Genomic DNA, 25,313 nt, shown 5'->3' on the forward strand with positions numbered 1-25,313 from the left:
ACCAAGACTCTCTCTGCCAAACTGGGACAGTATCTTCTCAGCTTGCTTTCATGATCCAGCCCAGACACAGATGAAAATAACAGTCAGGATGGCAACTTACCAAAGAGCTGTTAACCCTCGGTAGCCTCTTTCTGTTGGAGCCCAGCTCCGTCTGCTTGGCCTTTGTGTTGGCCATCAGGTGGGCAGGGGGATCCTGGTGGCCCTGCACTTTGGTCACTTCCAGCAAACAATGTCCCAACGCTGTGTACAAGGGGATCGCGATGAAGTTCCTGAGAAAAGAGACCAGGGTAAGGCTTGGTTGAGCAAGAAACCCTGCAGCAGTCAAAGACACAGAGAACAGCATCCTGCTGATGTCATACGCAGGTAACATATGCCTCCTTTGAGCCGATGTAGAGCTGAGCATCCCCTTCCTCCCTCTGCACCAAACAAAACCCCCTGGACCTAGCACAGACTCACTGCAGCTCCCCTACACAACAGTTACTCCATGCCTTGTGAGAGTAGCTGGGGATCAGGGGATGGGGAACTGGAAAGGGTCCTGACTATGTCCTCATAGCTGGATGTGAAATGAGTGCATTATCTGCTGAAACCTGCAGAGGTCCACAATGCCTTCAGAGGAAGATTTCTTCATTTTGCTTCTGACTACAGAAACACAACTGGATGCTTCTCTAATACCTCACACCAACACTCTCACCAGGCATGGAATGGCCATGCGGGATGGCTTCCACAACTGTATGGTAGGACCTGGGTCACTGAATGGCCAGTTGTAGTCTGATTCCACTCGGAGCAACACTGGAGCATAGAGGGTTTTGCTGGGTCAGGCTGTCTGGCCTGGTGGTTCCTCATTCTTCCAGTGGCCAAACCAGCAGAACTCTCTATGCTCCAGTGTTGCTCTGGGTGGAATGCGTCTAAAAATGGCCCTTCCCCAGGGAGGCCCTCAGTCAAGAAGGGCAGGAAAGGAGCTCTCTCTTCTCAGGTTGCTCCCCTTCCATGGGATCCAGCCCTTCTCCCAGGATCAGGGGGCACCAGAGGATTGAGCTGATGGAAAGGGAGCACCCAATTCCCATGGCAGTCTTCTGCATGCAGAGAAGTCACAATTCTGATAATGTCTTTGCCCATGTGGAGAGTGCCCATTTTCCACACTGTTGCCTGTCCATCTTGTCTTGGGAATATCCTGTTCCAGCCACATGCAGACCTAAATCCTAGCCTCTATCTTGTGCCTAGTCCTGATCAGAGTAGAATCATTGAATCAGTTGGATTTATCTATATATTGACTCACCAGTCACTTATGGATTCAGTGGGTCTACTCTCTAGGGTTAACCAACAGGATTCAGGACTCCTCAGATTTTTAAATTCAGGAATGCAAATTTTCATGCTGTGTCATCATCACTGATGAGAATTTGACTTCTCTTTCACACAGAGGATGAGGGGGAGGACCTGCTTTATGTCCCAGGTGGAGAAGCTCTAGCTCTAGGGCTGGATGAGACATGAATTACCTTACAGATCTAATCCATGCCCTCCCATCATCATGGCCCCCTCCCCATTTAAACACTGGTCAAAATAATTACTTTATTTTTGCAGATGAGACTATTTTTCTAAGCTTAACTGCTGTGTTTCCTATGTCAGTCATAGCAGGAGCATGAAGTATGAACCTCCTCCCTCTTCTTGCTAAAGCCACATAGAAATTGAGGCATGTACATTTGTGTGCATTGTTTCTGAATGGATCTATTGTTAAAATCACTATTTCTTCATTTTTCCTTGAATATTTTTAAAAAAGATGCAAACTGCTGAATACGTTGCACTTGATATAACAAATATCTATAAATGTATAGGTTTATGACTTGAATATTGCACCCTGGATTATGCTCATTTGGGGTAAGTGAAGACGTATATGAATTCATTTTATAAACCCAGTGAAACTAATATCTCACAAAGTTCTAGTAAACAACACATACACACACAGTTCCCATAAAAAGGACTCACTTGCACACTGTGTGTCTGAGGTCTGGAAATCTCCCTTCCACCTTCTGGGAAGACAATGCTGTTAGAGAGCGAATTTGGGGCTTTATGCCTGCAGAGCATGGGCTCACTCTCTCAGCTGCAACCCTTCGACACAATCCTGGACTGAAACATTTAAACAAAGGTCATCATTCAGCTCCAGGAATAAAGGCCTACCTTCAGTACAAAGACCCTGATTCTTGCAGCCCCAGAAAGGCCTCTTCTGCAGTCCTTTATGGCTGGAGCTTCCCTGGGTCAGAGGGCGTCTCCTCAGCCGTAGAGAAGGGTTGCTCTGAGTGCGAAGGAGGAGGAGGTCCACAGGGCTGAGGGAGGGAAGGCAATTGGGAAAAGGTCAGTACCAATGGCAATGGAGAGCAGAAGGTGATAATGCCTAGGAAACTCCTCTGAGTCCCAGCCCTAGGAATGAGTGGCAGGAGTAGGCTTGCCATATCCCGCCTGTGGGCGGGACTTTCCCGGTTTTGGGTGGGTCCGCACGGTCCCGCCCTGGGTTGGCCCCACCCCTGAGATTTCCCCTGCCCCCGGGCTTTGTTGCAAAGTGTGCAACAGCGGTGGCGGGGGAAAGAGAGAGAGGCCTCTGTAGGCCTCTCTCCTTTGGCGGGGGGGGGGGCTTCCCTCCCCTCTTTGGCTCCGCTGGAGCCAAGGGAGGGAAAGAAACCTCGCCTGCCGAGGCCAGACTTCTTTCCCCGCCTGAGCTCCGCCGGCAAAAATGGAGCCCAGGCGGGAAAAGAAAGCCTCCCTGGGGGTGGATTCCTTCTCCGCTTGGGCTGCTTCCAACGGAGCCCAGGCGGAGAAGGAATCCTCCCCTCAGAGAGGCTCTTTTTCAAATGTAGCCCCCCCCCCCAAAAAAGTCCTACATTTGAAAATTTTGTCCTACATTTGTCCCGGTTCAAGGTCCTGACTAATGGCAACCCTAGGCAGGAGTGAGTCCAGGGGGCTGAGGGGTCTCCTTTCCCAAAGGGGGAGGCAAGGACCAGTGGACCCTCCCCAGCTAGGGCCCAAAGGGAGGGTCCCTTTCCCACCTCTCTCTCCCAGCCCCCAAAGCCTAGCCTCCCACTGGCCCTGGGTCCCCTGCCTCCCTTCCTCAGACCCCCACAGGCCCCTTCCTTCCTTCCTTCCTTCCTTCCTTCCTTCTTTCCTTCCCCCCAAAATGGAAGGCCAGAGGCACAAAGGGACACACTTCTTTCCTTTTGGCCCAAGGAGCCTGGCTTCCTTCTCTCTCTGGAGCCTCAGGAGAGAAAGAGAGGCCTCTGTTCAACTGAGGCCTCAGAGAAGGTTCTGGAACATTATTTCCCACAGTCACCAGCAGCACAAAATGGCCTCCTGAGTCTCAGCACTTGGCAGTTGGCAGTTTGAGGCCTTCAGGGAACCCAAAATGGAGGATGAAAGTCGGAAGGGACCCCAAACAGGATTTCTGATCCTAAAGCAAGGTTTTCCTGATGGCACCCGATGGCTGTGAGAACCGAAAAAGTCCCCAAACAGGACTTCCAAACCTTAACAACACCTAAACATTTTCCTGAAGCTATTGAAAGGAGGAACCTGATCCCCTCCTTAATTACAATCAATAGTGAAAGATATTGATATTAATATTAAGAGAGCCCATCGTCCACAACCCAGATCAGGTCTTGACTGCTCAGGAAGGCTAGTCCAGCTGCAGGTGGCCCTCCGTCCATCCATCCGTCCGTCCTCCTTTCCTTCTGCGTTCCTCCTCTTTTCCCCATCATCAGCCCCTTTCCCAAGAAGGCTGCATCCGTACTATAGAAATAAAGCACTTTGACACCGCTTTAACCGCTCAGTGCTATGGAATCCTGGGATTTTACCTTTGGGAAACTTAGCCTTCTCTGCCAGAGAGCTCTCATGCCACAACAAACTACAGATCCCAGGATTCCATAGGATGGAGCCACGAGAGTTAAACCGGTTTTGAACTGGATTATTTCTGTAGTGCAGATACAGCCTGAGTCGGTTGGAAAAGGATAGAATCACCCAAATCGAATTTTTATCCCGTTTATGGTTTTGCTTTTTCAAAATATAAGAATTTTGTTTGTCTGTATAATTCTTATTCTTTTTCTTGTTGTTTGTTTGTATGTTTGTATGTATCATTCTTGGTATAGGAGATGATCTGGTCTGCCTCCTTCTTTCTTCCCTGAACATCTATTAATAAGAAAACTGGGGAGACTTTTAAAACCTCCTAAAGAGCTCCTTTTGGCCTTTTTTGGGGGACAAGCCTCCTCTTGGAAGCCAAAGCCCAATGTTTGTGAAGAATAATAACAATAAGGCTTGTATTAAAACTATCCTCCCCATTTCTGATCCCTTTTAAAACCCATGTTCCCCAGAAGGAGCAGAGCTATGTAAGAAAACCCTCTCAGAAAACACACACAAAAGACACACAAAGGGACACACTTCCTTCCTTTTGGCCCAAGCAGCCTGGCCTCCTTCTGACTCTGGAGCCTCAGGAGAGAGAGAGAGGCCTCTGTTCAACTGAGGCCTCAGAGAAGGTTCCGGAACATTATTCCCCACAGTCACAAGGAGCACAAAATGGCCACTAGAACACAAAATGGCTGCTGGAACACAAAATGTACAGAGGAACACAAAATGGCCACAAGAAAACAAAATGGCCACTTGGACACAAAATGGCTTTCAGAGCACAAAATGGCTGCTTCTGTGTCAGCGCTCGGCAGTTGTCAGTTTGAGGCCTTCAGGGGAGAGAGAGAGACTGAGAGAAGAGTGGAAGGAGGCCCTGGAGGGAGGGGGCCTTGGGAGATATAGAGCCTCCTGAGCTATTCAGGGGTCACTTCCTAACAAAGGGGTTTCTGGCCTCATAAAGGATTTGGGGCAAAGTGGATCTGAAAGGCAGTAGTAGCCTTTTCTCTTGCCAATGGGATTTACAGTGTATTTCCTGTACTGGATCTCCCAACATCCACATGGCCAGAAAGAGGAGGGGTCCTGCCCTGCAGTAAGGCCCCTCCAATCCCTCTGAACCCAGGACTACAACTCCCACATTTTCCTGACCAGACACATAGTCAATATCTTTCTTTCTTTCTCTCTCTCTCTCTCTCCCTGTCTGGCTTGTGAGGTGTGATTAAGCCCTGTTAGTGGTGTTACTGCTCTTGTTGTCATTTTGTGCCTCCAAGTTGTTTCTGACTTATGGCAACCATAAGTGAAGCCCTTCACAGGCTTTTTTTGGCAAGATTTGTCCAGAAGTGGTTTTTCAAGTCCCTTCAAGTGCGGCTGAGAGAGTGTCACTTGCCTAAGGTCACTCAGTGGGTTTCCGTGGCCAAGAGGTAATTCATACCCTGGGCTCCAGGGTCATAGTCCAATGCTCCATCCACTAAACCACGCTGGCTCTTTCTTGAGCCTTTGTAGTTTTTTGTGGAGTGGCTCCAAGTCATTGCCAACTTCTGGGGAGCCTCTCCTGGGGTTTTCTCTGCAAGAGTTGTTCAGAGGAGGTTTGCAATTGCCTTCCCTGAGGCTGAGAGAGTGTGGCTTCTTGCCCAGAGGACCCAGCTGGTTTCATGGAGGAGTGGGGCACTGGATCTGGCCTCCAAATTTGCAACCTAACACTCAAACCACTGCACCACATTGCCTCCCATTCCCATGTGCAACCTGAGAAATGCCACTTTTTTCTCCTCTTCATGTGTGTCTTCAAGTCGTTTCCAACTTATGGCAACCCTAAGACAACCTTTTCATGGGGTTTCCTTGGCAGGTTTCTTCAGAGAGGGCTTGCCATTGCCATCCTCTGAGGCTGAGAGAGTGTGACTTGCCAAGGGTCACCTAAGTCCCAAACACACTACAGCAATAATCCACTATGAGACTGCTTTAACTGCCCTGGCTCAGTGCTAGGGCATTCTGGGAAATGTAGTTTTGTGAGACATTGAGCCTTCTCTGTCAGAGAGCTGTTGTGCCACAGTAAACACCAGTTCCCAGGATTCCCTAGCACTGGGCCAGGGCAGTTAAAGCGCTCTCAAACTGAACTATTGCTGCTGTGTGTTTTGGACCTTACTTGACCACAAATTGTCCATAGCCTGCAATGCATCTCCTAATTCTGTTGGCAGTCCCTCCCTCCCTCCCAACACTTTCCCATTTCCCCAAAACCAGCGCAAAGCTGGCAGATGGAAGGAGGTTTTAAAGCAGCATTTAAATAAGGAGTGTTGAGTAGTAGATACTCTAAGGAGATATTCATTATAAATAACAAAATATAACTGAAATATAAGTCACACAAGGTATTAAGAATCTTGCAGGTACAATATTTGTAAGTATATAATATTCATATTCATACAATATATTAAAAGAATAAACCTAAGCATCCAATTCTGAGACTAACTTCCAAGATCCGCTCTTTAACTCTCTCTCTCGATCTCCAACCGACACAATTCCCCCAACTGTCTCTTGGTCTCTCAGGCCTTATATCTCCTTCTCACGGAAGCTTCCAGAAGAACCTTCATCTTGCTCTCTGATTGGTCAAGAGAGCCTTCCGTAGCAGTGATGTCATTCTGCATTTGCATATACCTCCCTTTTCTGCCTGAAGAAGACCTCCATTGACTGGAGCCCAGTCATTACACTTTCCCAAGGCAAGGCTTGCACCTATTTCCCAATGTTGCTCTTGGTGTCTGCCTTCCATTTGTTTCCAGGTCTTATGGTGACCTTATGGGAGTCTCTGAAGGGGTTTTCTTGGCAGGTACAAAATATGTATAAAACAATAGGCAATAATATAAAATAGAATTGGTTAAAATAAGCATTGCAATGCATTGCCCCCGATCCCCAGTTCCCTCAGGCGTTCCAGAAGGATGCCATGGTCAATAGGATCAAAAGCCACTGAGAGGTCCAAAACCATCTACAGGGTCGCACTTCCCCTATCAATACTCAAGTGGAGTTGATCTATGGTGAGCATAGCAATCTTGACTCCGTATCCCATCCTGAAGCCAGGTTGAAATGGGTCTAGATAATCTGATTCTTCCAAGACTGCTTGGAGTTGAAGAGCAACTTTCCTCTCAATCACCCTGTTTACAAATGGAAGATGGGAGACTGGTCTGTAATTGCTAATGTCCAAGTGATCTAGGGAGGGGCTTTTCAGAAGCGGCCGTACCACCGCTTCTTTTAAGCAAGATAGAAAATAGCCTTCCCTAAGAGATGCATTTAAGATATATCTCAGGTGAGTCCTAAGTGCATCTCCTCCTTGGATGGCCAGCCATGAAGGGCAAGGCTTGAGAGGGCAAGTTGTCTTCCTCACACTTGCAAGGAGCTTGTCCACATCCTCGGTACTCAGAGATTCAAAATGATCCAGTATGATCTTATTCACAGAGTCACTGGACACTTCACCTATAGCCTCTGCAATTTGAATCAATTTTTTTTCCTGTTTTCCTGTTTTTATACTATCATTTTTTAATCCAGTTTTAGTACTGGGATCGGAGGGTGGGCATAGGGATTGATTTCTCTTGGATTTTATTGTAACCTCAATGTATTTTATTGTTGTAATCTACCCATATGGCAGGCTCCAATAATGTGTTCTGGGAAGTGGATTTCTGGATCAGGTCCCAGATGCTCCCTTTCCCACTTCAGCAGTCCCTTTATGCTTCTATTACCTTGCTACTTTCCCTCCATCCCTCCTTGCTTCCTTATTTCTCATCCTTTAACCTACATCCCTTCAAGGGGGTCCAAGGCCTTTTTAGCATTTTCCCAGAACCGGGATGGGGGTAATCTTTCTGGGGCTGAGGGTTTTTCTACTGGTCCTCCTTCACAGAGTTGTTGTCAAGGAAAATCCAGATCTTGTGGGCCTCTACGCCTAGTTTCCAGGTTGCCAGGGGGAAGGGAAGGAGTGCATCAGGGGTTCAGTAGCCTCCCCTTCCTTCCTTCCTTCCTTCCTTCCTTCCTTCCTTCCTTCTTTTGAGGAGATTTTGAAGAGGGTCCAGGAAAGGCAGGAAAGGAAGGCTCTGCTTTGGAAATAGTCTCTCTGTGTATACTGTATATACACACATAGATAGATAGACAGACACACAGACAGACAGATAGATAGATAGAGATAGATGTATGTGTGTTTGCCTCTGCTGTTCTTACGGCTGGAAATGTAGCTGAGGACTGAGGAGAGATGAAAGGGTCAGTTTTGTGCAAATTCACAACTTTTGTGTATTGAAGAGTCCAGTGTGTTGAAATAGCAAAGAACTTTATTGAAAACACATAGTCAGGAATTCAGTGTTTAAGCCAGAACTGCCCGCTCCAAACCAAAGAATATATTGAAACCCTAAAACCTAAAACTCCACCTTCTACCAAACCTGGCCCCCACCTACAATTCCCACCATCTATCCCCCACTATTAACCAGGCCCTCTTTGCCATCCTTCTCACACACACAATCTCTCCCTGTCCCAGACATCCGAAGAAGCTTGCTCCCTTTCTATTACTACTGGTCCCCAACTTTCTTCAGCCAACATCCCACAGATTGTGAATGCTATCATTGCTATTCTAGATAGCTGCAACAAATCCCAGCCCCCCCCCCCCCCCATCTAGCTAACCTATACCATGATCCATAATCCCCAGCCAAATTTATAACCCAAAGCATTTATCTATACTAGTAGCAATGAAAACCTAAACTTATGAAAATATAACATGAGCAGACATATGGACATAAAAACCGTACAAATAAAATCATGAGGGCCTTTTCGTTGGACAGTTAGATATTTTTGTATTCCTTCTTTACAATAATACTGTTTCTTCACTGCTTGGATTTTTGTGGATTCTCTCCTGTGTAGCCTCTCTGGTGATTGAAAAGGCCTGACCTCCAAGAAAAGCATTATCCACACTGCTGGCATTTGTATGGCTTCTCTCCTGTGTGGATTCTCTGGTGTTTCACTAAGTCTCCCTTCAAAGAAAAACATTTCCCACAGTGCTGGCATTTGTATGGCTTCTCTCCTGTGTGGATTCTTTGGTGTTTCAGTAGGTTTGACTGGTGAGAAAAACAGTTCCCACAATGCTGGCATTTGTATGGCTTCTCTCCTGAGTGGATTCTCTGGTCTTTCAGTAGGGTTGACTGCTGAGAAAAACAGTTCCCACAACGCTGGCATTTGTATGGCTTCTCTCCTGAGTGGATTCTCTGGTGTGTCAGTAGGTGGGACTGCCAAGAAAAACAGTTCCCACAATGCTGGCATTTGTATGGCTTCTCTCCTGAGTGGATTTTCTGGTGTGTCAGTAGGTGGGACCGCTGAGAAAAACAGTTCCCACAATGCTGGCATTTGTATGGCTTCTCTCCTGAGTGGATTCTCTGGTGTGTCAGTAGGGTTGACTGGTGAGAAAAACAGTTCCCACAACGCTGGCATTTGTATGGCTTCTCTCCTGAGTGGATTCTCTGGTGTGTCAGTAGGTGGGACCGCTGAGAAAAACAGTTCCCACAATGCTGGCATTTGTATGGCTTCTCTCCTGAGTGGATTCTCTGGTGTGTCAGTAGGTGGGACTGCTGAGAAAAACAGTTCCCACAACGCTGACATTTGTATGGCTTCTCTCCTGTGTGGACTCTCAGATGCTTGACAAGGACTGACTTGTAAGCAAAATGTTTCCCACAGTGCTGGCATTTATGTGACTTCCTTGTGGTGTGGAATCTCTCATGACTGACAAGTTCTTCTGTAAACAAGGACAATGAGAGACAAGACTGAATCTCAGCATTAAGAGAGGAAGGTTTTACCCCAAAATTTAGCCCCACGTTCACCCCTCCCTATGTGAGATTAAATTAATTTGGGCGTGTTACACACGCACCAATAGTACGTGCTCGGCGCGTACTAGGGTTAGAAAGGGGCATCTATTGTAGACGCCTCTGAACCCGGGCACCACCATTTTGACGTCGTGGATGCGTAGTGTCTGGATGTTGTGTGGCGGAAGTGATGCCGTGAGTGTGCGACTAGTGCCTCGCGGCACCACTTCTAGGGTGCTGAAAGAAGCACCATTTCCGAGGTTCTTTTTTGCTGCGTCTGGGAATCGCACGGTTTGGCCACTCCGGTTCCCGGACGCAGCAACCGGCGGTGCTGGTAAACCGCCGCTTTCAGGAAGTCTGTAACGCGCCATAGTTGGTGTGAGTGACCCGAGCATAACCCTGTTCTGGATGCCCCAAATTCATATAATGATTGTATCCTTACTCCTAGGAGCTAGCAAAGAAGAGATTGTAGGTGAACCTCCATAAAGAAATCAGTGGAAGCAGATAGTCAGACAGTTGAAAAATATTCCAATAAATATATGTAAAAATACTTTGATTGAAAAGTGGCATCATTTCCTGTGAGACTGCCATAGAGGGTTGAGTCAGAGCACATGGCATGATGCAAGCTAACTGCAGAGGATGCTTCATGCTGTGTGGCACCAGGAGATGACTCACAACCAATACAGGATACAGCTCATATGCGGATTGATGTGGGTTGGAGTTGTGTGTACAAGAGATTGTGAAGTTGATGGAAGTCAGAGAGGAGAGCTGGTACATATTTGTTTTCTATTGCAACTCAAGCTAAAGAACCTCCAAGGACTTGGAGGAAATCAACTGTGTCTGTGAGTTATTTTTAAGTGTGGAAAGTGGTTAGTGCATTGCAAATACCTATATCTGGAGATTTGCTTCTGTTCTTGCTGTGTTATTATTGAGCTCTGGGAGTGTTGCCTTCAGACTGTGCTAAACATTGGCTTTGAATGGGACCAGAATTCAGAGCCAAGAAGGACCTGAGAGCTGGTGTGATAATCCTTTTTGACTGAAGTATTTCCACCATTTAATTCAGTTTCAGACAATTCTTTCCCCACACAAAAACCTTTCTAAAGCAATTTAAGCCTTTTTGAATGCTCGGTTTCTGCCCACAAGCAACAATTTCAGTATAAATATACTGTTGTTCAGCATCAGTCCAGTTGCAGACAGACCCTCTGTTGATTTACATTGCTAAACACCTCTCTACACTTGCCAGCCCCACTTGCCATTGAAGTTACTGTCTTCTCTCCGAGAAGAGAGAAATAAAGCGAGAAGAGAGAAATAAAGAAAGGGATAAGAGGGAAAGAGAAAGTGCTAATAGGCAAGGAGAGGAAAGGACACAAAGGAAGGCTCAAGGAAAAAAAGATAATCAGGAGACAAAGGGGCTGAATACAGACCATCAAGAAAACAAGAAAGCAGAAGAGGGCGCCACATGAGGGACATAAAAATTAGTGTAGAAGGTTAATTGGAATATAAGGACCCGGGCTGAAAAGCAAAGGAAAAATGGGATTTAAGTTAATTTCATGGAATGTAAAGGGAATAAGTCAGGAAAGGAAAAGAAGGCATGTAATGCATTACTTGGAGAAAAATAATTTTGATTTACTATGTTTACAGGAAACTAAAATGAAAGATGGGGACATAAAATATTTACGTAATAGGAAACTGGGAACTTTATTTTGTGCAACAGTAAATAAAAGGAAAAGGGGCGTTGCTATTTTTGTAAATAAAAGATATGAAGCAAAACTTGTGAAAAAAGATAAAGATGGTAGATTGCTTTGTGTAGAAATGCTACTGGATAATGTGAAATATGTGATATGTAATGTTTATGCCCCACTAGAAAGGAAAGAAATGTTTTATAAAAATTTGGCAGAGAATATAAGGGAATTTGAAAACGACAACTTAATTATAACTGGGGACTTTAATGGCGTGATAAACCCTTTGAGGGACAGGAAATCCCAGAAAAAAACAAACTAACAATTCCAAGGAAAGCTGCCTAAAAGTTTCTTTAATATGAAGGAGGAATTTAATTTGATAGATGTTTGGACACATTGCAATGGGGATAAAGAAGGGTTTACTTTTTATTCGGATGCACACAAGTCCCTATCAAGACTAGACTTAGTGTTGCTTACAAAAACAGTGGAAACTAAGGTTAAAAAATGGAAATATGGCCAAGGACTTTTTCTGACCATAATATGATAGAACTGGAATGAAATGAGAAATGGAATAGAAATAAAGGTTGGGGATTAAATGAGGATATTCTGGAGGATGAAGATTTTGTAAATAGGGTTAAAAAGAGTTGAAGTTTTTCTTTGAGACAAATAGTGGAAAGGAGAATAAAATGAAAGTAGTGTGGGATACAAGCAAGGCATTTGTAAGAGGATTATTTATACAAAGAATGATGGAAATTAAAAGGAAAGAAAGACAAAAGGAGGAAAAAATTAGAAATGAGCTTAAAATGAAAGAACAAGAGCTACAACAAGTAAAGAAAAATAAAAAAGTAGTAAATGAAATAAAGATTTTGAAAGGACAATTGGAAAGAAAAATAACAGAGGAGATTGCCGTTAACTTAAAAAAATTAAAACAAAATCAATTTGAAAACGCAAATAAAATAAGTAGGTGGATGGCTAATAGATTAAAGAACGAGAGAGAGAAAAAGATGATAACGCAAATTAATCAAAATAACATAATTATAACGGAACAGGAGAAAATTAAGAATGCCTTTGTTTCATACTTTAAAAAATTATTTGAGGAACAGGAAGGGAGTGTACCTGTTGAGAAACAGATAACAGAACTGCATGAACACAATGAAATAAGAATAAATTTGGATCAGAAGGAGAAATTAAATGCGGAAATAACATCAGATGAAATAAAAAACGCAAAAGCCTCTGGGATAGATGGGCTTACGTCAAAATACTATAAAGTTTTTGAAACAGAACTACAAGAACCTTTAAAGAAAGCATACAATTTAATTCAAACAGAGGAGAAACCAGAGACATGGGGAAAAACTTTAATATCTTTGATACCAAAAGAAGGTAAAGATGAAAAATTAATGAGTAACTATAAGCCAATCTCCTTAATGAATAACGATTATAAGATTTGGGCGTTTATTATGGCAAATAGACTTAAGATAATATTGAATGATATAATAAAAAAGGATCAGAATGGTTTCCTGCCTAGGAGGAAGATTAAAAATAATATAAGAACTATAATAAATGTACTGGACTATTATAACATGCATAATGAAAAAAAGGCGGCGCTGTTGTTTGTTGACGCAGAAAAAGCGTTCGATGGTATCAGCTGGAAATTTATGTTTAATTTATTAAAGGTAATGGATTTAGGGGAAAACTTTATTAAATGTGTGGAGGAAATATATAAAGCAAAAGCATGATTAATAGTTAATGGAGAACTAACGGAGGAATTTATTATAAGAAGGGGGACAAGACAAGGATGTCCGCTGTCACCCTTACTGTTTATAATAGTATTGGAATATATGTTGAATAAGATAAGGAAAAATCAGAGGATAAGAGGAACTAAAGTACGAGGAGAAGAAACTAAAGTACAAGCTTATGCGGATGATTTGGTGGTAATCCTTGAAGATCCGATAGTAAATATGAAAAGTCTGTTATTTGAATTAAATTGGTTTGGAAAATTATCAGGATTTAAAGTAAATAAAGGTAAATCGGTGATAATAGCTAAAAATATGAATAAAGAGGAAAAAGAAATGTTAAAGAAAAAACAGGATTTGAAATATTGAACAAGGTAAAATATTTAGGAATCTGGATTTCAAATAACAATATGAATCTTTTTGATAATAACTATAAGGCAATGTTGAATAGATTGAGTAGATGGGCAAAACTAAATTTGTCTATCCTAGGTAAGATTAATGCAATAAAATGTCCATCCTACCAAAGATTTTGTTTATCTTTATGAATTTACCAACAACTATTAATAATAAAATTATAGATCAGTGGAATAGGGAATTTAAAAAATGTATTTGGAAGGGAGGTAAGGCGAGAATTAGGTGGAATAATATAAAGGAGAAGAAAGAGAACGGGGGATGTGCCATGCCAGATATTAAAACATATAGTTGGGCGTGTGATATGCTCTGGCTGGAGGATTGGATTAAGCTAAAAGATAAAAGTATATTAAATTTGGAAGGAGCAATTCTTTGTTTTGGCTGGCACGGATACCTCTGGTATAATAAAGATTTAGTACATCAAGATTTTTACTACAATCCAATTTGGAGGGTATTAATAGAGACATGGAATACAATTAAAGCCAAATTTTACTTTAAAATACCAGGATGGGTGTCAACTCATGAAGCCTTTGCTAATAGATGGGATGTACAAAATACTTGGTTAAGATATGATGATGTAGTAAAGATAATGAAAAACAGGAGTTGAGTATAAAAACTAGAGAACTAATTAAAGAAGGTAAAGAAATAAACTGGTACAGTTACCATCAAATACCATCAAAGAAGATATAAAAACAACGGGAATTGAATTAAAACCAGTAGAGTTGGACAAAATAATAATGGAGGATGAAGGAAAGAAAATAAAAAAATATTACAATTTGTTTAGAGAAAGAGAGTTAGAAAGAGAGCCAATAAAACAATATATGACTGATTGTGCAAAAGATCTTGGGCATGAGATACCACTAGAAGCGTGGGAAAAATCCTGGAGGAAAACAAATTCATTTACAAGGTGCCAAGATCTTAAAGAAAATTTTTTAAAGATCAGTAATAGGTGGTACTACACGCCTGATAGGCTAAAGAAGATGTTTAAAACTGAAAGAGACATTTGCTGGAATTCCCAAAAGGAAAAGGGAACAATGATCCACATGTGGTGGAAATGCGAAAGAGTTAAAAGTTTCTGGGAGGACATACATAAAACAATACAACAAATATTTGGTATAAAATACAAGAAAAAAACAGAGATTTATCTGTTGAATATGACACATTATTTGAGGGCAGAGGATGAGAATAAACTGAGGAGAAATATGTTATATATGATAATTCTTGCCAGGATGGTTATTGCAAAATACTGGAAAGCAAATGTAGAGTTACAAATAGACGAATGGTTATTAAAATTAAACGATATTAGAAAGTTAGATATACTCTCATGTAAACTTGAAGATAAGAAAGATAAATTGGAAAAAGAATGGGGACAAATATTGCTGTTTTTGGAAAAAAGATAGTGTCTGGACAAAAACCTGGTTGATTATGTGAATATAGAAATAGATAGTTATATAACTGGACCAGGATGTGAATATATACTAGTTAAACAAGGTTAAAATGTATGATGAGATAATTTTTGGAGAATATGTATGGATATACAACCAGTATATAACCGATGGGAAAAGTGATAACAGGATTCTGTTTTATATACCATAAGTAGGAAATAATAATAATAATAATAATAATAATAATAATAATGACTTTATTTCTAGCCCGCCTTTCCAAAGATCAAGGCGGGTTACAGCACTTAGACCATCCAACAGTACAATCCATAAAATGCAATAAAAGCATCAATCAATATAACATCAGTTAAAACATACTACAATAAAAATAACTGTCCAAACTAGCACAATAGTGCAACAGTGAGGGGAGAGAAGGGGTTATCTCGAGGGTATTAGGGGTATGCCTGTTGGAAAAGGTGTGTTTTGAGCCCCTTTTTAAATTGGTCCAGAGAGGCGGCCGTTGAATATTTGGTTTTTTTTTGGAGGGAAAATGGGTTGTATATGGAAAAATTGCAAGAAGCAAAAGAAGACAAATAAGCAACACAAAAGAAGATTTGTAAAGACAGGAAGTAAAGATACGAAGAACAAATGGTGATGTAAATAAATAAATATAAGGTTCATCATCATTAATCTAGGTAATGTATTACCATTAGCAAAGCCTCACACTATTCACCACTCCCACCTTTGTTACCTAGTTTGTGTGTGTGTGTGCGCGCACGTGCGTGAACACATATATGTATGTGTGTGTGTGTTTTACTTTCCCCCTAAATAAAACACAAAAACCTATTTGAAATGCCTCTGGAGTTCTGTGTGTTTCCCGGCCTGGTATAGTTGGGATGAATCCTGAGGTCACTGTTGCCCTAATCTCTCCTTTGAGCTAAGTATGAATTTCCCCTAAAATCATAGCACAATGATGGCGATTTGGGACACTTGGAGGGCAGGAAGAGTAAGTGGAGAGGAAGGGAGCAGGGCAGCCCCACAGACCTTTCCCTGCCCTCCAAGTGCCCTGTTTGGGACACTTGGAGGGCAGGAAGAGTAAGTGGAGAGGAAGGGAGCAGGGCAGCCCCCGTGCCTCCCTCCCCACAGAACTTTCCCTGCCCTCCAAGTGCCCCATTTGGGATACTTGGAGGGCAGGAAGGTTAAGTGGAGAGGAAGGGGGTTGGGCAGCCCCCCTGCCTCCCTCCCCACAGACCTTTCCCTGCCCTCCAAGTGCCCCGTTTGGGATACTTGGAGGGCAGGAAGGATAAGTGGGGAGGAAGGGGGCTGGGCAAAGTGCCACTTCTGGCACGTGTGGCATAGGTTCACCATCACTGTCATAGCACTTGTGAGTGTCCTCCCCAGACTCCAGAATTTTGAGTGACAAAGAGCCTCTGGAATCAACCATGGAGCTAAGCAAGCTCAGGTTGGAAAAGAAACATTAGAGCAAAAGGAATTTATGTGTTGCCATTTTCTCTCTTCATATGCATTGCTCATAATTGTTAAATGGAACCCCTAAATATATCTGAAAACAAGGGTCTGAGCCGGTTCTCACCAGTTCAGTTCTTAAAATCTGTCAGGTTGGTGGCTGCCTCCCAATCCCCAAGGCCCCTCTCCTGGCCCTTCCCAGAGGTCCCTTCCTGTCCACACAGAGCTAGGCAACCCTGGCTTTGCTCCTGCCTCCCCCTCCTGGCTCCCAGAGGCCTGATCCCCTTCCCTTTCTCCCTCCGCTCTCCAACCTTCCCTCTTGCCCATCTGCACTGCTTCAGCATTTCACCTTCACCATCTCTTCCCTGCCTTTCTGTTTTTCACATTCCCTCCTTCTCTCTATCACAGACACACACCCAGAGAGTGTGATGCATAAAAGGGACACTTTGAGGCCCATTTGTTCAGAATGGATGGATAATCAATACACAAGTGATTCATTGGGAAAGGCAGAGCAAGGGGGCTGGGAACTGGACTCGAATTTTGGTGAGGATCAAGCACCAGAGAGCAGCCTTAAAACAGCCTAAAGACATCTCTAAGACAGGGATGGACTACTGTCACATGGGGGGGTCATATTGGCTCTCAGGGGCACCCCCACATTGTATTGCCTAAAAATATGGAATAATGTTTTGCCCCTCAGTATCCCATTGCATCCCTTTGGGGAAGTGGAGGCCGTTTTACCACTGTTGAGCCCTCTCTGATCCATTGCATGGCAAATTTTCCCCAAGAACCATCTCCAGAGCCTCAAAAGGATGGAAGAGGGACCAAAAAGGGTAGGAACCTTGCTGAGCAATATGCTAAGTACCATTTGGGTGAGGAAAGCATTAATCTCCATGCTTCCTTCCCACAAAATCCTAAATTTCAGAATTAAAAAGTCCTTTGCTTGAACCAAAGGGTTTATTGAGAAACTCCGGCAGAAGCATCCATTAACACGTCTAAGCAGTCTCTGAAGAGTCGAAATCTTTTCCCTCTGTCGTTCTCTATCTTCACACTCCTCCCTTTCCTCCCCCTTCATCCCCTAACCAACCCAGCTGCCAAGGTACCTCTTGCCTTCTTCTTCCACCGTTCTCATACGTCTCTCCCCCTGGGGCATGCCTGCCACCCAAATCTCACAAACCAGTCAGTTAATAGCCTCCACAACAGACTCCCTTCCTCCAAGCTGTTCTAGGCCCCATTATACTTACCAACAACTTAAAACTACTAACATTCAAACTACTAACAATTCCCCCCTAAACCGCAATACCATTGTGGATGAACCACAGAAGCTGGTTCTGACAATTGGCAGTTTACAATGGGGTATTTGGTATCCTTATAAACTGGAGAGCAATAGTGCCTCACTAAAGCACAAATTCAAATATTCTATAGGATGTTGCTATCTCAATTAAACTATACTTGAAAGGGATCTAGGACTCCCAGTAGACCACAAGTTGAAGATGGACCATGCAGTAACTGCACACTCCCAAAGCCTAATACTTATGGGCAGCACAATCTTGACGCAGCGCCATCCATACGGCGCATGCATCCATGACGTGTCTTGTGTGACGCGTCCAAACAGCACGGCGCATAAGACATATCACCGTGACGCTCCAAGGTGCAAATGGCGCCTTGGTGGCATCACAGGAAGGAGTTCCATTTCTGAGCTCCTTTTGGCTGCAGATCGTTCTTGCAGCCATGAGGTTGCTGCGGCAATGATCCGGAGGAGAAAGGGATAGCCTGTGGCCACCCCTTTCTTCTAATCTGTACTGAGCCATTGTTATTATTATTAAGATTTATTTCTAAAGCGTTCCTTCTTTGGAGATCTTTAAACAAAGGCTGGATGACTATCTGTTGGGGGTGCTTTGAATGTGTATTCCTGCATGGCCAGGGGTTTAACTGGATGGCCCTTGTTGCCTATTCCAACTCTATGATTCCATAATTCTAAAGTAGAAACATAACACCATAACAATGTAGTATGAAAGGACCCTCAGTCTTCACAGGAAGGGCAGTGGAGTCAAGTTCCTTACCCACAGAGGCCACATTCTCATAATTCGCCATCATAACATCGCTGTACAGAAGTCTCTGCTTCTTTGTCAAGAGTTTCCATTCATCCTCGGTGAAATATATCGCCACATCCGCAAAAGTCACCTGCAATAGAAAATAGCCCTGATTCAGAGAGTGACTAATAAAAGGGAAGGAAAACACATGGTTCATCCCAAATATTATTTCATCACTTCACAATTCAGTCCAAGAAATAAACTTTAAATTCTGTCTGCAAGAAAAAAAGCTACTGCCTTCGAGATCCAGTTTGTTTGGAATCCTTTCAATATAATATACAATATAATAAACAATATAATTTAGGCCATGTCTGGGATATAGAGGATGGATTATGATACTCACTATCCCACCACATACAGTACATTTAGCCACCAAAGAATTATAGTGCATTTAGATATTTCTTGCCACATTTCAGAGGCCAAAGTTAATTTTAACAAACTGTTGTGGGGAGCACTGTGGGCTTGAGGGCCACTGGGACCACCCCATATTTAGACCCAGACATGTTCTACCATGTCCCCCAACATTTCACAGATGGGAAAAGGAAGACACATGTGGACAAGCAACACCAAAAGGTGGTCAAGATGGCCAAAGTTGTTTATGAAGAAGATCACACAAGCTAGGAAGTGCACAACAGTTTGCTTTTGCTTCAGTCTCCTGGGAAGGGCAATATTCTGCCTCTTTCTTTCCCCTCCTCTCCCCACTTTTGAGTTGATGGGGGGGCAAACTGAATGGCATTCAGGAGCTGAAGTGAGCTGAGAAGGGGGAAAGTGGGTGGAGGGGAGACCAACCGGGACATGTTTGGAAGCGCCTGAAAAAGTGGGGCGACAGAGGATTAACCAGGACTGTCTCTGCTAAATTGGGAGAGTATGTTCCCCGCTTGCTTTCATGAACTATCCCAGCAGTGACACAGATGAAACTAATAGTCAAGAACCTCGACTCACCAAAGAGTTCTTGTACGTCTGCATCCTCTTTCTCTTGGAGCCCAACTCCCTCCGCTTGGCCTCTCTGTTGGCCATCAGGTGGGCAGGGGTCCTGGTGGTCTGGCCCTTGGGTCACTTCCAGCAAAAGGTGCCCCAAAGCTGTGTCCAAGGGGCCGAGATGCAGTTCCTGAGAAAAGAGACCAGAGATTCAAAAAAGGACGCAAATTGGATCTCCTATAAAGAATCGATGCAAATAGAACTGGTTCTAGAATAAAGACACAAGAAGATCGTAATTATCAGGGTATTATCTTTCATGGTTCTTTTACAGACAATTAAGAAAGCTCTTCCTAATGGATAAAAAACAATCCGGTATTTGCAAATCAGACTCTGATCTAGAACAAGAAATTATGTCAAATAAAGATGCCTTGTTAGCAAGACTTTATAATTGTATTCTTAAAATCTGTACATAAGAGAACATTATTAAAGAAAATGTGATCAGATGGTCTCAAAACTTTGGTTTTGTAATTGAATTAGACCAATGGGAATACACTTGGAAAAAAAGATTGAACTATACTTGCAGCCAAAACATCAAACAGAGAGTTATTATAAAACATTTTGATGGTATTTAACACCAGAGAGAATAAGCAAGATGTATAAGAATTGCAGTAATTTGTGTTGAAAATGTGAAAAGGAGCAGGGCTCAATCTATCAAACGTGGTGGAATTGTGGGAAAGCGATACAATTTTGGAAGTTGATTTATTATTAGTTTCCGGGCCTATTAGTTTCTGGGCACAGTAGAAGGTGTTGATTATAACCTTTAAAAACCTACATGGCTTGGGTCCAACCTATTTGAGGGATCGCCTGCTTCCATATAATCTGCCCCACTGCACCCTCAGGTCCTCTGGGAGGAATCTATTGCAGCCTTTAAAAACCAGACTGTGTAAATTTACAGCGCTTCATAAATAAAGGTTAATAATAATAATAATAATAATAATAATAATAATGGTACCCTCCTCTCCTTAAAAAAGTATTAAATCCAAAGCAATATTTAAAAAACAGAAAAAACAACAAACAAACAAACAAAATGGACAAACTCTCAAGAGGAATTAGATAGGAGCCTCCTTCTCTCTCTGGAGCCTCTCTGTCTCCTTCCTTCTTGCATGAAAATCTATTAATAAGGAAACTGGGGAGACTTTTAAAACCTCTCAAAGGAGCCACTTTTGGCCTTTTTCGGGGGACAAGCCTCCTCTTAGAAGCCAAAGCCCAATGTTTGTAAAGAAGAAGAATAAGGCTTGTATTAAAACTATCCTCCCCATTTCTGATCCCTTTTAAAACCCATGTTCCCCAGAAGAAGCAGAGCTGTGTAATAAGAAAACCCTCTCAGAAAAGAGACACAAAAGACACACAAAGAGACACACTTCCTTCCTTTTGGCCCAAGGAGCCTGGCCTCCTTCTGACTCTGGAGCCTCAGGAGAGAAAGAGAGGCCTCTGTTCAACTGAGACTCAGAGAAGGTTCTGGAACATTATTCCCCTCAGTCACAAGCAGCACAAAATGGCCATAAGAACACAAAATGGCCTCCGGAACACAAAATGGCCGCCAGAACACAAAATGGCCTCCGGAACACAAAATGGACTCCGGAACACAAAATGGCCTCTGGAACACAAAATGGCCGTCAGAACACAAAATGGCCTCTGGAACACAAAATGGCCGCCAGAACACAAAATGGCTGCCTCTTCCTAAGCACTTGGCATTTGGCAGTTTGAGGCCTTCAGGGAACCCAAAAGGGAGGATGAAGGGGCCCCAAAGTCAGAAGGATCCTCAAACAGGATTTCCAAAGCTTAACAACACCTGAAATGCCAAACCAAAAGTACATTCCCAGAGTTCCATAGCACTGAGCCATGGCCATTACAGTGGTGCAGAACAAGAAGGCCCAGGGATGGTGGCATTAATGATGATTAAGGTCTGGAGGCAGTTGTATCCTCCCCCAGGCCTGATATCATCATCATCATCATCATCTTTGCTACAACATGAGAGCCACCATTAAAAGCATTGAAATTCCCTTTGGGAGTCCCACTCTCCCACCTTCAGAGAGAGTGGGCCATGCCTAGAAGGACTGCTGGGCCTCCTTCCTCCCCTCCTTAATGGCAGTGGCCAAAGGAAAGCACCAGCAGCAGTTGACCCAAGCCAGGCCCAGCCGGACCTCAGTGCAGCAGTGAAGCCTAGTGGTTCCAGGCCTTGTCTCTCTGCTGTCGCTTCACTTCACTTCACTCCCCTCTCTCTCCTTCCTTCCTTCCTCCCTTAATGTCTGTCTGTCTCCTTCTCCCTCTAAAACTCTACTCCTCTTTCACTCTTCTGCGCGCAAAGCTAAATAGAGAAGCTGAAGCTCCGCCTCTTCTTGAATCTGGCCAATGGGACTATGGTCACTTCAGACTGGTGCTCCATACCTGAAGGAATGAGACCAGCCCATTACCTCAGGCTGATGCTCATTGCCTGAGAGATTGAGATTGGCCCATTGTGATCTCAGCCTCAAGCTCCTTGCCTTAAAGATTTAGATAGGACTATTATGAGTTGAGGCTGGTGCTCTTTACCTGAAGGATTGCGACTGTCCCATTGTGACTTCAGCCTGATGCTCCAAACCTGAAGGATTAAGATGTGACTATTGCGACTTCAGGATGATGCTCCTTTCCTGAAGATTGAGACTGGCCCATTGTGATCTCAGCCTCAAGCTCCTTGCCTTAAAGTTTTAGATAGGACTATTATGAGTTGAGGCTGGTGCTCTTTACCTGAAGGATTGAGACTGGCCCATTGTGACTTCAGCCTGAAGCACCTTCTCTGAAGCACTGAGAATGGCCCATTGTGACCTAAGGCTGATGCTCCTACCCTCATGCACTGAGTCTGCCCATTTTGATTTCAGGCTGATGCACCTTGCTTGAAGTATTCAGATGGTGCTATTTTTTACTTCAGGTTGCTGCTCCTTACCTTAAGCATTGAGACTGTCCCATTGTAATCTCAGAATCAGAGAATTAGAGAATCATAGAGTTGGAAGAGACCACTGGGGCCATCCAGTCCCCCCAGCCATGGAGGAACTCTCAATCAAAGCATAGTGAGAGATGGCCATCCAGCCTCTATTTAAAAACCTCCAAGGAAGGAGACTCCAATACACTCTGAGGAAGGAGAGTGTTCCAATGTCCCTCCTAATGTTGAGGTGGAATCGCTTTTCCTGGAGCTTGCATCCTTTCCTCCGGTTCTTGTTCTCAGGAGAAGCAGAAAACAAGCTTGCTCCCTGCACAATATGGCATCCCTTCAAATATTTATACAGGGCTGTCATATCACCTCTTAACCTTCACTTCTCCAGGCTAAACATCCACAGTTCTCTAAGTCGTTCCTCCTAGGATATGGTTTCCAGACCCTTCACTATTTTAGTCGCCCTCCTTTGGACACACTCCAGTTTCTCAACATCCTTTTTTGAATTGTGGTGCCCAGAACTGGACACAATATTCCAGGTGGGGCCTGACCAGAGTAGAATAGAGTGGGACTATTACCTCACTTCATCTAGACACTATACTTCTATTGATGTAGGCTAAAACTGCATTTGCCTTGTTAGCTGCTGCATCACACTGTTGACTCATGTTCAACTTGTGGTCTACTTAGACTCCTAGATCCCTTTCACACGTAGTTTCATTCATCCAGGTGCCCCCCATTCTGTATCTGTGCATTTCATTTTTATGCCCTTAATGCAGTAACTTACATTTCTCTGTGTCAAATTTCATTTTGTTAGCTTTGGCTCAGTTTTCTAGTCTGTTCAGGTCATTTTGAATTTTGATCCTGTCCTCTGGGGTTTTAGTTACGCCTCCTAATTTTGTGCCATCTGCAAATTTGATATGTATGCCCCTATTTCTGTCCTCCAAGTCATTGATAAAGATGTTGAATAGCCCTGGGCCCAGGACAGAGCCCCACAGGACACCCCACTGGTCACTTCTCTCCAGGATGAAAAGGAGCCACTGTTGAATATCCATTGGGTTTGGCCAGTCAACCAATTATAAATCCATGTAACAGTTGCCTTGTCTAGCTTGTTTCATGTTTTTGTTTTATATACTGTTTAATTTGGTTAACTATTAAGGGACATAGCTATGAGATTCTATGATATGGGGTGCACTATGAACCTTTTGATAAATGAACAAGTATTTCAATCCTATATATACATATCATCAGACATAACTCCAGAGAATGTTAGCCTTTTGGATGCCACAAGGTTCCTCTCATTCTTCAGAGCAAGAAGCAACACTTCAGCTGCCTTCTAGAAGATAAAGCAAAAAGGCTTCCAAAAGGACTGAACCGTTGGCCAAGTCACACTCTCTCAGCCTCAGAGGATGGCCATGGGAAACCCACTCTGAAGAAACCTGCCAAGAAAACCCCTTCAGAGACTCCCATAAGGTCACCATAAGACCTGGAAACAACTGGGAGGCAGACACCAAGAACAACATTGGGAAATAGGTGCAAGCCTTGCCTTAGGAAAGTGTAATGACTGGGCTCCAGTCAATGGAGGTCTTCTTCAGGCAGAAAAGGGAGGTTTATGCAAATGCAGAATGACATCACTGCTACGGAAGGCTCTCTTGACCAATCAGAGAGCAAGATGAAGGTTCTTCTGGAAGCTTCCATGAGAAGGAGATATAAGGACTGAGAGACCAAGAGACAGTTGGAGGAATTGTGTCGGTTGGAGATCGAGAGAGAGAGAGTTAAAGAGAGGATCTTGGAAGTTAGTCTCAGAATTGGACGCTTAGGTTTATTTATTTCTTTAATAGCTTGTATGAACTGAATATTATATATTTACAAATATTGTAACTGCAAGGTTCTTAATATCTTGTAGGACTTATATTTTAGTTATATTTCGTTATCTATAATAAATACAGTGGTGCCTCGGGTTACGAAATTGATTCGTTCCGCTGTCAATTTCGTAACCCGAAAGGCTTTCGCAAGCCGAATCCCCATAGGCGCTAATGGGGAAAAGCCGCTTTTTGGTGCGAAATCGCGCCGAAAAGCACCAAAAGTTTTTTCGTAACCCGAAAAAACTTTCTTAACCCGAAACAGTTTTTTTAAATTAATTTTTTTCGTATCCTGAAAATTTCGTAACCTGGGTAATTCGTATCCCGAGGTACCACTGTACCTCCTTGGAGTATCTACTACTCAACGCTCCTTTTACACGTGTTTTGGCTCGGTTGATGCTTGGGAAGATCAGTAAAGAAGGAGAAATAAGGTTCCTTAACCGGTCCCAGTGTAGGTTAAGGGAAACCCTTTTATAATTCACTGGATGGAGGCAGCGGGATTTAAGGAAGTTAAGGGTCTGCTGGGCTAAGAGCCATAATGTCTAAATATCTAATTAACAATTTGTAATCCACTCTGATAGCCTTTTGGCTGAAGAGAGGGCTATATTATTGTTGTTGTTGTTGTTGTTGTTGTTGTTACAGGGCCGCAGTTTGGCTGCTTGGACCACCGGAGATCATCACAGTGAGTCAGTTGGAAAAGCCCATCTCACTCCAGAAAATAAAGGTACTTGAGGAGTTTGTACTCTACGTCTTTCTGTAATAGTAGCTACACAACTGATAATAGCATTTGCGACATTTAAGATTTTAAAAACAAATATGGCGGATTTAAATGCTGCTTTAAAACCTCTTTCCATCTGCCAGCTTTGCTCTGGTTTTGGGGGGAAATGAGAAAGTGTTGGGAGGGAGGGGCTGCCAACAGAATTAGGAGATGCAGTGCAGGCTATGGACAGTTTGCAGCCAAGAAAGGTCCAAAACACACGGCAGCAATAGTCCAGTTTGAGAGCGCTTTCACTGCCCTGGCCCAGTGCTAGGGAATCCTGGGTAAGGGAGTTTACTGTGGCACCAGAGCACTCTGACAGAGAAGGCTTGATGTCTCACAAAATGACATTTCCCAGAATTCCTT

The 25,313-nt window shown here is 43.4% G+C and overlaps 1 protein-coding gene and 1 pseudogene across 1 annotated transcript in view; one reads left to right on the forward strand and one right to left on the reverse strand.

Annotated features, from left to right (window-relative positions):
- LOC149290429 (putative zinc finger protein 75C) overlaps positions 1-17,505 on the reverse strand; it is a 36,194-nt gene extending 18,689 nt beyond the window's left edge. Inside the window, exons 1-2 of the mRNA XM_089489297.1 lie at positions 17,456-17,505; positions 101-269 (exon numbers count right to left, since the gene is read on the reverse strand). Coding sequence (XP_089345423.1) covers positions 101-269; positions 17,456-17,505 — 219 coding nt within the window. The remainder of the gene's footprint in view (positions 1-100; positions 270-17,455) is intronic.
- The window catches only part of LOC149290427 (uncharacterized), a 429,900-nt pseudogene that overhangs the window by 70,363 nt on the left and 334,224 nt on the right, over positions 1-25,313 (forward strand).

This window comes from Sceloporus occidentalis, unplaced genomic scaffold (genome assembly GCF_023333645.1).
Source record: "Sceloporus occidentalis isolate IW3139 unplaced genomic scaffold, rSceOcc1.0.p SCAF_39, whole genome shotgun sequence".
NCBI lineage: Eukaryota > Metazoa > Chordata > Lepidosauria > Squamata > Phrynosomatidae > Sceloporus > Sceloporus occidentalis.